Source organism: Bombyx mori, chromosome 1 (genome assembly GCF_030269925.1).
Source record: "Bombyx mori chromosome 1, ASM3026992v2".
Lineage (NCBI taxonomy): Eukaryota > Metazoa > Arthropoda > Insecta > Lepidoptera > Bombycidae > Bombyx > Bombyx mori.
Genome location: NC_085107.1, coordinates 10,401,346 through 10,419,456, shown reverse-complemented (window position 1 = coordinate 10,419,456; position 18,111 = coordinate 10,401,346). Strand labels below are relative to the sequence as shown.

General features: G+C 36.4%; 2 protein-coding genes across 4 annotated transcripts; one reads left to right on the top strand and one right to left on the bottom strand.

The window, feature by feature from the left end:
• The first annotated feature begins 148 nt into the window (after positions 1-148).
• On the top strand, positions 149-2,008 carry LOC119628621 (alpha-(1,3)-fucosyltransferase C). Its single transcript, XM_038011593.2, has 2 exons — positions 149-1,294; positions 1,617-2,008. The coding sequence occupies exons 1-2, from the start codon at positions 255-257 to the stop codon at positions 1,906-1,908; spliced, it is 1,332 nt and encodes a 443-aa protein (XP_037867521.1). The 5' UTR covers positions 149-254; the 3' UTR covers positions 1,909-2,008.
• On the bottom strand, positions 1,937-14,756 carry be2 (beta-esterase 2). 3 transcript variants are annotated; one of them, XR_009972972.1, is made up of 10 exons: positions 14,369-14,756; positions 12,404-12,556; positions 11,094-11,241; positions 10,257-10,451; positions 8,805-9,001; positions 8,380-8,536; positions 7,539-7,711; positions 7,320-7,470; positions 6,816-7,072; positions 1,937-2,307 (listed from the first exon to the last, which is right to left on the bottom strand). XR_009972972.1 is itself a non-coding variant. In NM_001130879.1 (10 exon segments), coding segments are annotated over 10 exon segments (1,719 nt in total). In that variant the 5' UTR covers positions 14,600-14,647; the 3' UTR covers positions 1,937-2,002.
• Positions 14,757-18,111: the final 3,355 nt, after the last annotated feature.

Here is an 18,111-nt window from a genome sequence, read left to right as displayed (position 1 = left end):
TAGTAATAAAAAAATACCAACCCGTTATTTTGCTTCGTCAGTTTTTCTTAGGTCTGTAGATATTATTGAAAACCGGTACTATGTATTACATAAATTGGAATTTAACAAGTATCGATTACTAATAATGAAGTTCAAGAAATTCTTTAAATTTGGACTCAGTTGGAAATCTTTATATCACTTGCAACATGGCAATGTTGTTTGAGATTTCCTTTGAGAAGAAATATTTACAAACAAGTAATAAGTAAATTCAAAACATGTTTACTGATTTTGCGTGTTTGCACATTCTTCTTCACCTGGCTCTTAGTACTCATAACCAATTGAATAATGACTCGTATATTGAAATGTTTTACCTCTACGATAAATACTTACGCAAATTTAAATTTATAAAAAAAATACTATTGATCGTATTTTTAATGGGATCCATCTTTGTTACAAATACTCTTTGGAGAAATTACTACACACTTTCTGATTCTGTTCTGAAGATTGATTCAGATCGAAATTCTGTTATTAAAGGAAAGAACATTACTAAATTGAAATACATTTTACTTTGGACGAATCCAAGTAATTTTCCATTTGTTTATTTTGGAGAAGGTACTAAAGTGTTTGAAGAAAAAAATTGCAAATGGACAAACTGTTTTGTGACTGGCGTCCGAAATCATCTGGACGATTACCGAAAATTCGATGTGATCGTTTTCAATGGACCACAATTGAAAGATTGCTTCGATGCAGGTGACTTACCTAAAAGTCGATCTAAGCATCAGAAATATGTCTACGCAAATATTGAGTCTGCCGCCAACTATCACCTATGCGCTAAAACATGGAATGGATTTTTCAATTGGACATGGACTTATAAGCTAGATTCCGATGCTGTATGGGGTTATTTTACAATAAAAAATTCTACAGGTCACGTTGTGGGTCCTAAATTAAATATGGAATGGAATGTAAATACGAATACTGTCGATGAAAATTTTATTATGAAATTAAAATCAAAGAAAAACACAGCAGCTTGGTTCGTCTCAAATTGCTTAACATTAAGCCATAGAGAAGATTTTGTAGAAGAAATTGGTAAACATTTAAAAAAATATGGTTTAAGTATTGATGTTTATGGTTTGTGCGGCTTAATGCAATGTCCAAAAAATATTATGCAAAGATGTCTGGATATTTTAGAAAATGATTACTATTTTTATTTTGCATTTGAAAATGCTATTAGTGAAGATTACGTCACAGAAAAAGTTCTGCATGCCCTAGGCCATAACACGGTGCCCGTGGTTTTTGGCGGTGCGAATTATTCTAGGTAAAGTAGTATTAATAAAGTTTTTTTACTATCTAAAGTTCGCATCGTTATAATACCTATTTAAGTAATGTTCTTGTAAATCTGTAAAGTTATGTATTCTTTCATATTATTTTTTTCATAAGGGTTATATTTAATTATTTAAAATTAATTTAAGTTTATAAACACGAGCTTAGTCAAAAACTCAGTAATTATTATCGTTTTATGCTAACCGTTCTCGGCTTTTCTGCAAATCCAAGAAATTTTGGATAAATAAATCGAAACGAGGACGGTTGGGATCTTAAAAATAATGTAAATATAATTTTGATTTTGTCATATTTCACAGATTTTTACCACCCGATTCATATCTGGACGCCATTAATTTAGGAGCTGAAAAATTGGCAAAAAAAATGAATGATTTGATTTTGCATCCCGATATGTACTATAAATATTTTCATTGGAAAAAACACTATTCGTATCATTTGAGACATGAGGATCCAAGTACTGATGACTACTGTCAATTTTGTTCCATGATAAATGATGACATTTTAAGGAATAAAAATACAATCTATGAGAACTTTGATGAATGGTGGAAATATGTAGATGATTGTCCTTTCTCTTCAATGTATACTATCTAAGGGAATCTCTAAAAATGAAACAACTTAATTATTATAAGATGTTTTAATTATATTGTATAACAAACAAGTTATTAAAAATTTTCTCTTATCCAAATTACAATTCGTCTCTCAGTCTTTGACTGTCCAAGTTATGCCACAAAGGCAATGAACCCCAAAATCTCGATCGAGTCGCCAATCCTTCTTTCATCCTTGATTTTAAGCCAATATCTAAATATTCCATCTTTTCTCGGCTCGTTACCGGCTTCCAAACAGTCGGTATGTTATTGGGTTTATTCGGATTGCTGAAGGTAGAAAATAATAAAACTGTATGATAATTATACAACAATATTTACATAATTGCGTCAAAGTTTAACTTTACCATCTTTTTGTAATTGCTTAAATTTTACATAAATGTGAATACTGTAGTATATTTATAATAACGTAGTGAGGGTGTCTTTAAAAATAAATCAGTATGAAACCAACTGGCGTGTGTTTCACTACATGGTGGCAGCGGTGCGTCGTTTTTAACCTTAATACACGTTAAATCGAAGTAACCAACATAAATATGGAACACGCGCGTCCTCCAGCAGAATTATCACTCGATGGCGGTCCGGCTGCACGCTCCGAGGCGTGGCGGCAATGGCGGAAGCTGTTCGAAGTATTTCTTAAAGCGTCTGGAGTGAGCAAGGAGCCTAAAGAAGTTCAGGCTAGTTTGTTGGTGAATCTCATAGGATCGGCCGGTTACGAGGTTTATACGACCTTCACTTTTAACGAAGGTGAAAGTGAGGATGATATTGACTGTGTTCTGAATAAGTTCGACAAGTACTTTGGAGCAAAACCGAATATCATAGTAAGACGGTATAAGTTCTTCACCCGTGATCAAGAAGATGGCGAAAATATTGACCAATACATAACCGCATTGAGGGTACTGAGTCAGCAATGCGAATTCAGTGAATTACACGAAAGCTTGTTACGTGATCGTATCGTATGCGGTGTCAATAACAACACGGTGAGAGATCGACTTCTTCGCACTGATGATCTTACACTAGTGAAGGCCTTACAACTCTGTCAGGCGGCCGAGATGTCTAAAGAGGACAGTAAATACATTAACTGCGCTGCGGACAGTGTGCAAGTGTCTGCAGTTCAGAACAGAAGCGGTGAACGAAGCGGACAGCGCGCGAGAGGAGTACGCGGCGCAAGAGTTGGCAGTAACGGCGGGCAGAGAACAGCTCGCAGCGCCTGTCAGCGATGTGGAAACAGCCGGTGTCTAGGCGGTGAACGTTGTCCAGCAGTTAATGCGATGTGTTTTGTGTGCGATCAGAAAGGGCATTTTTCGCGAGTATGTGTGCAAAGGAAAGCGATTCGTAAGGTATTAAATTTGAGTATGGATACTGCGAGCAGTGATAGTGAAGAAAAATGCAAAGAAATGTTCTATGTGAATACGATCGTGGGGAACAATAACATATGTAAGTCGTCTAATGAATGGGTGGAAATTGTAAAATATAAAGGAAAAAATATTATGTTAAAAATAGATACGGGGTCTATGATTAATGTAATGTCTAAAACTGATTTTTTCAATTTGGGTTTATCAATTAACAGCCTTAAGCCCTTTACAAAGCGGGTACATTCCTTTACAGGGAACAGGTTACCTATTATAGGTATTACTGAACATCTGTGTGTTACATTCAATAACAAACGTTATTTTTTGCCATTTGTTGTTGCCAATTTAAACTGTCAGAATGTACTCGGTTTAGAAAGCTGTATTTCTTTGGGATTAATTAGCAACGTTAATGTAATAAATATTGATAAGTACTCAGACTTGTTTCAAGGTCTAGGAAAATTACCTGGTAAATATAGTATTGTAATAAATAAAAACATACAGCCTGTTGTTAGTCCAACGAGAAAAATTCCCTTAGGAATTAAAGGTAAATTGTTGGACGAGTTACGTAGAATGGAAGAGTTAGGTGTGGTTAGAAAGGTCACACACCCGACCGATTGGGTGAATGCAATTGTTTTAATCGCAAAAAAGGACGGTGGCATTCGTGTATGTTTAGACCCCCGTCCGCTGAACCGCGCGGTGCGGCGCGCCCAGTACACGTTGCCGACAGTGTCTGAGCTGGCAGCGCGTCTGCGCGGTGCCACTGTGTTCAGCGTGCTCGATGCGCGCTGTGGGTTCTGGATGGTACAGATAGACGACGCCAGCGCTGATCTGTGCACCTTCGGTACTCCGTTCGGCCGGTATCAATTTTTACGTTTACCGTATGGGATAAACTGTGCGCCTGAAGTGTTTCATGCTAAACTCAGGCAGCATTTGGAAGACTTAGATGGTGTGGAGTCTTTCATCGATGACGTCATAATATGGGGACGCACAAAGGAAGAGCATGATAGGAGGTTGGAGTGCCTTTTACAGCGTGCTAAGGAAGTAGGCATAAAGTTTAATCGCGATAAATGTAAATTCGGTGTACCCGAAATTACTTACCTAGGTCATAAGTTCGATGCGAATGGTATGCGGGCAGATGACTCAAAAGTCAAAGCTATTTTAGAAATGCCTTATCCGAAAGATAGGAAGGCGTTAGAGAGATTTTTAGGCATGGTTAATTATTTAGCTAAATTTATTTCTAATTACTCTGAGAGTGTGAATGTGTTACGGACCTTACTGAAAAAGGAATCCGAGTGGTTCTGGGAATCGCATCATTCCGAAGCTGTGGACAAGCTAAAAATGAAGCTTAGCTGTGCGCCCGTGCTGGCACTATACAGTGAGAGTGTACCGATAGTAGTGTCGGTGGACGCATCCAGTGTGGCGCTGGGTGCCGTGCTGCTACAGGACGGTCGTCCGGTAGAGTTCGCATCACTCACGCTCACCGACACTCAGACTAGGTATGCACACATAGAAAAAGAAATGCTAGCTATTGTGTTTGGGATTGAGCGGTTCAGGCAGTATATTTACGGTAGGTCCGACGTAACCGTACATACTGATCACAAGCCCCTAGAAGCATTATTCAACAAACCACTAGTTTCGGTTCCAGCTCGGTTGCAGAGGATGATGATGAGAGTGCAAGGGTATGATTTCAAAGTTGTATATACTCCGGGTAAAAATATGTATATTGCAGATACGCTATCTCGGGCTCCTTTGAATGAAATGATGAATGATCGGGTTTCTTCTGAAGTTAACGTGCAAACGTGTTTCATGATAGAAAATATACCGTATAGTAACAAAAAGTTGGAGGTAATTAAAAAAGAAACGGAGACGGACAGTGATTGTCGGTGTTTAATTAAGTACATAAAGCATGGCTGGCCAAAAAATAGACGTGATGTAAATGAAAAAATAAAAGTGTTCTGGCCGTATCGCGAGGAACTTCATTATATAGAAGGGATTATTTTCAAGGGGGAACGTGTCTTTATACCCCGTGCTTTACGAGACGACATGTTATTGAGGGTCCACGAGGGACATTTAGGTATCGAAAAATGCAAACGACGCGCGCGTGAAGTAATGTTTTGGCCCGGACTGTCTGAGGATGTGGAGCGAGAGGTGCGGCGGTGCGCAGCGTGTGCGTTACACGCGCCTCGACCGCGCCGGCAACCGCTTCTACAGCACCCTGTGCCCGCGCTACCCTGGCATAAACTAGCCTCCGATATTTTTGAATATAGAAAGAAAAGCTATATTATCCTAGTCGATTACTTTTCTAACTACGTAGAAGTCGGACAGTTGGCGAATATTAGCTCTAAGCATGTTATTAATTTTTTGAGGGAACAGTTCGCGCGTCACGGTATTCCAGCACAATTAGTGACTGATAATGGTCCAGCGTACAGCTCACGAGAATTTAGAATGTTCATGCATGATTGGGAAGTACATCATGAGACGTCATCGCCTCATTACCCACAGTCTAATGGCAAAAGTGAAAGGACAGTACAGAGTGTGAAAAATCTGCTTAAAAAATGTATAGATTCAGGTCAGGATTTTTATTTGTCTTTATTGAATTTTAGAACAACACCACGTAATGGATTGGATTCGCCTGCACAAATTCTCATGGGTAGACGTTTAAATACAAAATTACCAACTACTGCAGAGCTATTAAGGGAAAAAGTAGATAATGACAGGAATTACAAAGCTATAATGATGAACAGAGAGAAAATTAAAAAACATTATGATAGATCGGCTAAATTGTTAAAACCCTTGTTATCGGGTGATAAGGCGACTCTAATTGGTAACGGCGTTAGGAAACCGGTGACAATAGTGGAAGGTACATCGCAACCTCGCTCCTATATTATCGAAGATGACTGCGGCAGTCGTTTTCGGCGTACTCGAAGTCAGTTGGTTGTGCGTACAACAGACCATAAAAAACGTGAAGGAAAGTCACTGGAACAACCGATTGTAAAAAGAGAAAATAGCAGGACACCAACTGTGATTACGACAACTGTTCGTAGGCGTCGACAAAAGTCAATAACTAGTAGGCAACTGGGAACCAGTATTGACAATGAGAGTGACCCACAAGCAAGTGGACAGGTCAGTCCGACACAGAGCACGACCACCGATATTCAGTCTACTCAACTTGATGTCAGTGACGATTACGATAGTCCAGCTAGCTTTAGTGATCAGTTGTGTGCGCGGTCGCCAGCGTCGCCACCCGCGGTTCCTATTACAAGGTCTAAGGAAAGAACTGCACGAATGCTAAAAGAATTCTTTTTCGAGTGTGATTAGTTATATTATGTGCTGTATTATATTATTAGTATAAACAATAGATAATAATGTAAATAAGTAAAGTAAATAAGCTTAAAAAATATTTTTTTTGTACTTGTAACTTGTAATTTTTTTTTTCTTTTTTTTTTCTCGTTAAAGGAAGATGTAGTATATTTATAATAACGTAGTGAGGGTGTCTTTAAAAATAAATCAGTATGAAACCAACTGGCGTGTGTTTCACTACAAATACTTAGTTAATTTATTGCAGTGTTTCGTGCGTTTGCAATGAAAGAACTTGTTGTAAATCCAGTAACTTTAAGTGAATGATTTGAAAATGTTTTATCGTTAATAATTATTATTGTTTATGTCCTTTCACTTACCCTGACGTAGCAAAATTAGTCCACAACGTAATTAGATACTTGCTGAACTCGATGTCTCTTTCTGAGAAAGGTTGACTGAGAAAATGTATCGGAAAGAGGTGCATTAAGTCATCGGCATGGCACACACCTACGAAAACAGGTTACAGTTAAAAAAAAAAATGTTTTAAAAAAGAAACAAGGCTAGCGTAATTTTTTACTTATGATACAGATCGCAATAATTACCTTGTTTACCTGTAGCAATTCCATAAATTAAATACGTGTGTTTTCATAATTTAATGTGTTATTCTTATACTAAAGATTCAGGCAATTATTTTTTATTACCTAACTAATAAATGAGCTCTTAGAAATTTTAAAACAGCTTCATTACTACGTACCATAATCTCCTTCGGGGTCTCCGAATATTTGAGAGAAGCTATTAGCCGCTCTGTAAGTTAATTCGTATAAGTAAATCGGTTCAGGACTATGATTCAACGTTAGTTCCACCGCTTCAATTGCTGGGTAGTTAAAATATGAGTCTGAATAGATCTAAAAAAAATATATGTCTCATTTCGTTTGTTATTAAATCTAAACGAGTTCGGAGTAGATATACTTACTTCAAGAATCCCGTTCTCAATAACTTTCCGATTGTTTCCATTGATATATTTCTGCCTCAGTTTTTTAGTTATGACTTCAGGGAACGGAGAATTATCGTAATAAAATGTCACAGGTGCTATAGTATCGAAACCTGATATGAATTCTTCATATCTGGTATCATTTGCTGTTATCCCTATAATAAAATAGTTAATTACAAGAAATGAAATGAAAAAAGATGAAAGGGATCTTTAACGCTAAGATTTGAGTGGTTAAGGTTGAAGATGAAGAATGGTCAGTTATTAACTTTTTATACATATAGTCGTGTTTCACTGTTATTATGATTATATTAATCATTAACAACAAATATTTCATGACTAGAAAAAGGATAATTCAATCACTCAATTCTCTTATCTGTTTTCCGATTAAAGCTACACTAATAGTATACAAATTTATTTGTCGATATTAATCTATTTGTATAACAATGCGTTTCCACGAATTGTTTTAAACTTTCTGGGCTATCTACTTTATAAACACTGTTATTGAAAGGTTTTTAAATTCAATATAGTCTACCCGCAGTCACAGCGCTTACAATAACTCCAAAATATCTAGAACTCATTAAATTAGAAAATGGTGGTGAAGAACCCGTTCAATAATGTCAATAAAAATAATTCTAAACTGTTAAATTTCTAAACACCGTATAAACTATTCACTTTATTATACTCGACACTCCGAGCGTAACGACTTATTAAAAGTAAAAACAATAGATTTATGAATAGAAATTTTAGTAGCATTTTTTATAGAAAAGAGAGGGTATTGGAAAAATCAAAAACCGCTACTCAATAAATATACGAGTATACTCACAGACTGATTTTAGACAGCCTTCGTTCTTAGTCAAGCCTGTCATCCACGGTACAGATGGTGCCTTGGGCGTGTCCCTCGCATTTCTTGTTAAAAAGGCCCCTGGGAGATCTGGTTCCACTACCGCCTTAAACGGTGTCATAGGTTCATAATCCCATGCCTGTAATATTTATATTGTGATGATATTTTTTTTAAAAGAGAGTATGTATATAGGCGTATATTTAAAAGAAATTAAAGTTTTATTAAATAGGTTGTGTGTGTGTGTTTGTGTGAGTGTGTGTGTATGTTTGTGTTTGTGTGTTTGTGTTTGTGTGTTTGTGTGTGTGTGTGTGTGTGTGTGTGCTTGTGTGTGTGAGTGTGTGTGTGTGTGCTTGTGTGTGTGAGTGTGTGTGAGTGTGTGTGAAATATTATATTATTTGTAAACGCACGTAAAAATCAAACTCGGTTCCGATGATCTCATAGCTGTCCTTAGTGCGAAGACAGGCGATAAACTTTTCGGAAGGCGCAGGAGGGCATCCCAAGAACTTTGCCAATTTAAAGGCGTTCCTGAGAGCCTCACCCGGAGGTGCTTCGGCCCAAGGCACCAATGCTGTTCCCGACTCCGATATGGCTTTATGGAATAAACCTAAAATTGGACGTAACGATTAATTTGCGTAACGATTTACGCAATTACTGGTGGTAGGTTAGGTGGTCTTGTGAGTCCGCGCGGGTAGGTACCACCACGCTCCCTATTTCTGTCGTGAAGCAGTAATGCGTTTCGGTTTGAAGGCTGGGGCAGCCGTTGTAACTATACTTGAGACCTTAGAACTTGTATCTCAATGTGGGTGGCGCATTTACGTTTTAGATATCTATGGGCTCCAGTAACCACTTAACACCAGCTGGGCTGTGAGCTCGTCCACCCATCTAAGCAATAAAATAAAATAAAAAATAATAATAATAGATCTTTTAAAATAGTTATATATGATTAGAAAGTTTTCAAAGTACAGGCTGATTGCGTTAAGAAACCAGAGAACCTTATATTAACTTATTTATTAAATAATTAAACTAGGATTTAAGCTAACTACATAGTACTCATTCAAACATCGAAACTCTACTATAATTTAATAAAAGTTATAGGATGAAGCTTGTCAATACATACTACTAAACATTGATTTTGATTGCACCATGCTATTCCTTCATTGAGGAAGTCATTCGTAAACATCACTTATGTACGTATATAATTTATCAAAAATAGGTAGGTACCTGTCCGCGGGATTTGAACGACGGCATATTCTGACCACTCGATACGAATACAACAACCGTCTTATCCTTTATAGTACAACAGCAAGACTGTTTTGTATTTGCTTGTTTATATTTTTATAATAAATCGCTTTCATTCAAGTTGTAAATATAATCTTAGAAAAAAAAATCGGTTGTCTGTAAAGTCGGTTTACTGACGATAGTTGAACGTGACAACGTCATAAGAAAATACTGATGAAATGGTTTCATTTTTCAATTATCGCAATTATCGTTGCTATAAAAAAAAATATTGACACCACATTAACTTTTCATTGAACTTCATACTTGACGAAAACATGTAAAATATGTATTATTGTATAGCAGCTGTCCACGCGGATGCATCGCTCACTCAAGTAGGAGAGAGACAGATGTCGAACAGAACAGATGCCTCTTTGTCGCTCGTTGCTCGCTTGCACTTCAAGCCTTAAATGGAACGCCTCAGAGCGAGGTAACGCCGCATGAGTCATGTTTTTTCGTGCGCGCAGCCGGCTCCATCGAATTATAAGACGTTGTCACGTCAAAAAACTAAAATACTACCAATCTAGACGAATTAGGTAAACGACAATAATCCAAAGGGTTTTGTTTTGAAATAATATGTGTACCTGCACTGGTATCCGATAGCATGTGGAAGTGAACACTGGAGCCGCCGGCGCTCTCGCCAAATATTGTGACAGAATCTTTGTTCCCACCGAAGCTTTCGATGTTTTGCTGAATAAAACGGAGTGCCTCTTGTTGATCTTTCAGACCATTGTTACCGGGACAGTGTTCATCTTTTGTCGACAGAAATCCAAGAGGACCTGAACGTAAATAAACCTTAACATCCTGTATATTTGTATACTGTAGAGTTATCTTAATTGATTAGGTTATTTTTCTAATTGTAAGACCATATCAAAGTATTTATCAAAAAATATCTGCATTTTTTCTCGAAGTTAAACACAAGATACGACCATAAAAACAACTTCAAATGATAATATCATTCCAATGATCCTTCAGATGATTCAAAATGTTACATACATAATTATACCTACATTTCAAATTACAAACAATTGATACTCATATTACTACAAGCATTTCACAAAAATTGTTTTTTTTCAGAGCACTTGTACAAAATACACAAAATCGACTGTGATCGATAAAATAATAATAATATCTTGTCGATCCATCCATATTTATGATTTAAAAAGTAAATAGCGTTAATCATAGTATGTTCGTCTGAAATATGTCCATTTGAGGTAATTTGTTGATGTGAAATTGAACCAGCCGTCACTTACGTCTAATATAATGAATTCACATAAAATCTAATTAAGGAAACAAAAACAAAAAAATAATTAATCATTAGTCGTAGCATAAAAACTGCAAATAAAATTATCGCGTTGTTTACGTTCAAGAATGACAACGTTTGCCATGTTTTATGATATGATAAAGCTATCATTACCAACCTAATCTGTAGTTCGTGGTAACCAATATAACATCCCTGTCTAATAGAAACTCAGGACCGTACATTGCCGTCGTGGCGTCACCACACATCCATCCTCCTCCGTGCAAAAACAGCATCACCGGTAATAATTCCTTTTTGCTTTTATCATCCTAGAAAAAAAATTGTGCCCTGTAAATCTTAAGTTGATCACAAATATTGGTTTTAATAAATATCTTAGTTATCTTCGTCTAATAGGCACGAAAAGAGACTCACACTTACTTATCACTTTAATGATTATATTGTAATGATTTTAAAATGTCTTTGAATAAACTGGAACACGTCCTAGTGAAGTATATTTAGTCATTATAAATTCATCAAAAGTAAATTAGTAAATATCCATTCTCGTCGTGATGTGACGGTGGAACGTGACTTTTTTATTATTATTTTTCCTACCTAGTCGTCGGTATTCTAAGCGGCTATTTCAACTACGCGTGGACCGTTAGCTCACGGGGCTCAACCTGGGAGAGCTTGCTAACAGTAGCCTTAGCAAGAGCAGTATCTCGTTGAATCTACCGTCGGATCGAAATCGCGACCCACAGAGAAGATCCGGCAACAAACTTAGTGGGCTGTGTCTGTGGGATAGGTTTCAAGTCGAAATCTTCTTCGCATTCGACGAATTTTACGAAAACGGTGACCAGCGCTGGAAGAGCCTAAAATCATCGAGAGCTGATCCGGACGATCCGACAAGGCATGTTTTGGGCGACGGCCGTTTTGCTGTCAAAGTTCGACGAGATCCGGTAGTAGAATCTGCTAAGCACTGCTCTTGCTAGAGCTAGTGATAGAAAATTATCTTAGGCTGAGCCCGTCAGCTCACCTACCCGCCCTCTAGGCTACCAGCGAATAGATAGGATAGGAAAAAATGACAAATAAAAAATAAAAAAATACAATTTTATCAGTGAATCTTATCAAAGTAGGGCTCGCTTAGAAATAACCACCACAAAATATCGAACATGGTTGCAGGTTATAACATTTAAATAGATCAACTTAACCAAAAATGAATTGCCCACAACATTGATATACTGTTACTAAATTAATTTTAGTCATAGCACAGATACAATACCGTAAAATACATAATACTATAGCCTACTACATAAATAAGCTGATCATATTTCAACGTTTTAATAGCTTAATACTATATTGATACTAATCTTGACTGTAGTACCTAACTACAGTCAAGATTAGTATCCTCATCACTGACGTGTGTATTCACTTTGATCGTAAAAAGCACTTAGCCTACAAAGCAGTTAAGGTAAAATACGTGAGATTACTTACATTGGTCGTGGCGGGAACATACACATTAAGATACAAACAGTCTTCTTGTCCAACGATATCTTTTTGACGGACATATGGATTCCTCTGAACGCATATTGGGCTTACTTTTGTGGCGTCTAGTACTCCTTCCCATGGCCCAAACGGGACTGGTGCCTGTAATTACATAATACAGTATTAACTCGTATCATTTTCTAGAGTTATTTATTTTAATCTCATTAGGCAATATCAATTTTAAATTTACTATCTCTGCACGTGTACGTATGTGTTTATGTTGAGTTTTATTTTCACGGAGCAACGGAAGGAATGTTATCAACGTTATCAGGAGACCACCGATATTGGCAAGGTATACTTCGTCCCATCTCTTTCATATAGAAATAGACTATTATATTCCGATTCTATCAAATCTATTTCGATTATACCAAATGCGTAATGTAGACATCCACCTCTTAATTGTTTCTTGTTGCAACATTAACGTTACGGATCTTAATGGGATTGTGAAACCGCTTAGTATCAGTACTGACCCAAAAAACTGTTTTCTAAAATATTTCAAGATTAACTAGTTTGACACGACAATCAGGTCCAAAGTACATCATAAATTCAAGTTCAAATGCAAACCTTATGTACAGACTAATGCTTCGGACATAGTATATTGTTTATGAATTCGTGCTCCCGAGTGAGGCCCGGCTCGTCAAGCAACCGAGTAGGCTGAACGAAGGTCAACATGCTCAGAAATGAAAACGATAATTTCCTAATAATATATAGATAGGTATATCACAAATGCTTATCGGGTTTTTATATCATGTTGAATCAAAAAACATCAAACGTGTTACCTGAAGCTTAAGCGAGGACTCTTTGTTACAAATTTAAAAATAAATATCAAAACTTCCTCTACATTTAAAAAACCCGACAGCTACGATAGAACATGTTTCGTTTTGAATTTATATTTTTAATTTGATGCAAAACAGAATTTGCTATTAAATCGAGAGAAGCAAAAATTAATTGGAATATATGGCTTTTTTGCAATTTTGATCACTATTAGGTGCACTGTATGAAAAATTTCTCAATTTTTTTTTATTTGATTTTTTAAACATCGGTTAGACTAGGTGAGTAGCTATTATTATTTTTATGGTAATAAATTTAAAACTACTCTTTTTACAGTAACAAATTTAATTCTAGTATCCTCAAAGTAACTTGAAACTTGTAGTATCCTTATTATTTTAAGAGTTATCAAAAGATAATTCAAACAATAATAAAAACATACCGAAGGTCTTAAAACGAAGTTCCCTCTTTTTTATCGCTAGAATTGTGTGATTTTATTTTCCTCTAGGAATTGAAAATTAGGTTTTATAATCAAATCACGTGCGTAAAATTGTTTTAGCATCTACATACACACAACTTTATAGCTAGTTCTCTTATTTTGTTACCTAAGATCGCCAAGCTATTGTAATAAATAATGCGTAAAATCTAACAAAAAGGTTAGTTTTATAAATTATTCGCGTTGTGCAATAGTATAAGTACTTTTGTAGCGTAGTTTTATTTACAATCAAGAATTCATAAAATATTCCACATCAGCAGAAATACAAGTCTTTGAAATTAAATAATCAAACGTAATATGTCTAATAATATCTTACGTAACATGACGTGTTTCGTGTTTTTTGTTCTATTGAGAAGTGCGTAAAAAGACTTCGATAATTCAATTTTATATGTTTTATAAGATTTTATGTGCGTCTGCGCGTTGTTCACCCGATTGAGGCGAAACTTCATAGTTGTTGTTGGTAGCGCTTATACAAATTCCTGAGTTACGGCTCGTAAGTGCGAGTACAACTGATATAATTTCAATTAATGGATGTATTTCACACATTCAATTGATGATAATCAGAGAGATAAAAGAATAGGCTTTAGCAATAAATTATAAAATTTATACATTAAAAGATCAATCACTCGATCATTACAAAATATTCTTACTTTAAATCTCAGTTCTCCGACCGGTGGTTTCGCAAATGGTATGGCCGTAAAAGCCGATATTTGCCTACCGCCTCTGGTGGTCATGTAATAACCGGCAACCTCGCCCAGAGGCGTCGTGACCGCAGGCCTTTCTTCAGAGCTTGCATCGTAGCAAAACAACACTAATGTGAAAGTAAAAAATACGAAATTCACGCGAAGTCGCGGCGCTTCAATTGTAAACTTGTTTGGCATGGTCGCATGCAGATGATCGCGTCGCGTCGATGATAAATACGGAATGGCAAGCGTTCTGGTTCTCAGGTTTTAATATACCTGTGAACCTCAGCAATGGATTGTTTTTACTTATACGGACGTGTCGTTGATAGACTAATTCACAAAGAGGTTCTTTGTACCTGTGCGGTAAATTTTCAAAAACTGTTTTTAAATAATGTATTATTTTGTATATTAGGGGCGGTCAACTTGATTAGAACCAAGATCTAGTTTCTACTGACGTAACACTCTACATTCTTGACATTTTTTTAAATATTTTGAATAAATGTAGTTCAGTATTCCAATAAGTATAGTGAAAAATTATTTTCCTTCGGAAAAACTCTGTATTGAACAGTAACTTCAATACAGATATTGAGAAACGCGTACGACTGGGTTGGTCGGCATTTGGGAAATTCCGTGCAATCCTCACCTCGCAAATTCCTCAATGCCTGAAGACAAAAGTCTTTAACCAGTGCGTTCTCCCCGCGATGACCCACGGCGCGGAAACCTGGACACTGACGGCAGGGCTGGCCCATAGGTTAAGAGTCGCACAGCGGGCGACTGGAGAGAGCTATGCTCGGTATTTCTCTAAGGGACAATATCCGGAACGAAGAAATTCGACGGAGAACCAAAGTCGACGACATAGCTCTCAAAGTTAGCAGGCTGAAGTGGCAATGGGCCGGTCACATCTGTCGAGCCAGCGACGCCAGGTGGGGGAGGAAAGTCCTCGAATGTAGGCCACGGATGGGTACCAGGAGCGTGGGGCGTCCTCCAACCAGGTGGACTGACGACTTAGTGCGCACGGCGGGAAGTCGTTGGATGCGGAAGGCGGAGGACCGCATTATGTGGAAGACATTGGGGAAGGCCTATGTCCCAGCAGTGGGCAGATAAAGGCTGCTGATGATGATGGGATAACTCGGATCTTTACTGGAACTTTATTGTTTAGTGTCAAATGTCAAAATGAATAATGTCATTGTATAATATAGAGATGTTACAACCATAACAATTATTACTTAAAACGGGATATTTACCAGTGTATTATATGAAATGAGTTCCCGATATTTTTAAGTAATAATTGTTATGTTCGTGACCATGTTGGTTTAAAATCATAATTATGTTACTACCACTTTCTGGAACTTTGAAAATACTCAGTTTTATTGTCATTAGTAAACAAAACATTAGCTCCACTTTAAAAGATAATTAAAAATACAACAAAATAGAGATTATTGGGAAATATTTACAATAGTAAAACTCAATAACTGCCTAAATTTTATGTCATTGGCGTCCCTCTCGAACCTAAGTAAATGAGAGGGATGCAATCGACATAAAGACTCTCATACTAAGCTCGTTAGTATACTTATAGGTGCCTAACATTAAAATATTACCTACTGCATATTTGGATCTATGTTCTCAATATCTTCCATTTCACAATCTGACTAACAGTCAGACATATCATCGTCAGATTCCTCAGTGCTTTCATTGACGTTAATAACAATCCTTTGCTATTGCTATCAATTGCTATTTTTGAATTTGCTATTTTCCGATATTAAGTACAGGTAAATATTAAATATAATAATAATATTGGACTGGACTTTTTAACATATTTCGAGATTGCGGCATGGCTATACAGTCTTTTTACAAGTAATCTGAAAATATTATTAAAACTATAGCGAATATTTGAATTGCGTATTATCCACTCTATGTACCTATATACTTTTCCGAAAAATTACGAAGGAAAACCTTTTCTCACTATATATATAGTATATTTTCTTTTATTGAAAATATGAACATAAAGCTGAAATTATACATTAAAAGAGAACTATTGTGTGGAAGAGAGCATAAATAATGATCATTAATAAATCATACAAGATGAAGATGATTAGCAACAATTGGTGATTACGTTGCGCAGTTTGTTCTATGTATTTATATTTTTTCTTGCCACGACCGGTCGATCGCGATCTACCGGTTGGCCACCCCTGTTGTATATGGACATAAGTTGTTTTGATGTAAAAATAAAGTGGAGATATTTTTTACATAAAAAAAATTGACACATTTAAAAACTCGGTTAACGTCAATGTTCCGCGGGTTTGTATTGAACTTTGCGTTTTTGGGACTGAATCTCAGATATCATAATAGACGATCCAATATTATGATGACATCAAGCTGCTCTGAAGTTGTAGCTAAAATGAGTCGTTAACCTAATAACGACTGGTACTGGTGGTAGGACCTCTTGTGAGTCTGCACGGGTAGGTACCACCACCCTGCCTATTTCTACCGCGAAGCAGTAATGCGTTTTGGTTTGAAGAGTGGGGCAGCCGTTGTAACTATACTTGAGATCTTATAACTTATATCTCAAGGTGGGTGGCGCATTTACGTTGTAAATTTCTATGGGCTTCAGTAACCACTTAACACCAGGTGGGCTGTGAACTCGTCGACACATCTAAGCAACAACAAAAAAACGAGAGCTCGATGATGAATCTCCTAGGCGGGTAACAATAAATATTGTACATTATACATATAATGCTGATACTAATGTTTGTAGTATTTCATAATTCAAAAACCACTATCCCGTTTCCTGACATATTTTTCTTTATCTGACAACAACGAATGAACAATAAAAACTCCATTATAATAAGGAAGATAAAAAAAGCCTTAAAAATAAGACATCGAGGTTCCACTGCGATACTGTGTTCTCAATAAAAATCAAATAGTTTTTATGTAAATTTTTATCCAGATTATTATTAAAAAAAAAATGTCGTTTCAATATTATTAATTACATATCTTGTTTCATTTAACGTCGTCGTCGTACTTTGTTTCTGCTGTTTAGAAGACGTAACATATTATGCAACAAATAAGATCTTCTCCTAGTTCGATATCGGACTGATTTTTCAGTATTGTTCACCATTTGTAAATGATCATTATCATCTAAACGATTTGAAACTCGATCTTCGAAATGTGCGTTTCTGTACCTATGCTTATTATGTTTAACGGTACGTATTCCATTTAATTTAGTTTTAATCTCATCTATTTCGTGCAAAATCTGCTCGTTTTGCTTATCGATCCTTTCGGTCACCAATTTCACGTGTGCCAACTCATTATGCAGCTTAGGTAGTTGTATTTTGTTCACAAGTTCAAACTTTTCGCTTAATAAGTTTAATGTATTTTCTATATTAATTTCTTTAGAATTTTGAACTTCATTCGACAGTTTTGTTGCAGATTTTTGGCAAACAGCGCATTTCCATTGATATCCCCGATCTCCTCCTTCGCAGATACTTTTAGCCGTTTCATTCATACACTTCGTATGGTATTTCGATTCGCAAAAACAACATTTGATACTTTCAGCGTGCCGAAGTGTTCTGTGACAGTACGCACAAACCATTCTGTAATAATATATTTACCATACGATAATTAAAACTGTTTTTCTTCACTTTTTTTGTCGTAGTTCGACCTGTTTTTTTTTCCCTACCTATGCTGATAGCCTTGAGAGGCTATTTCAG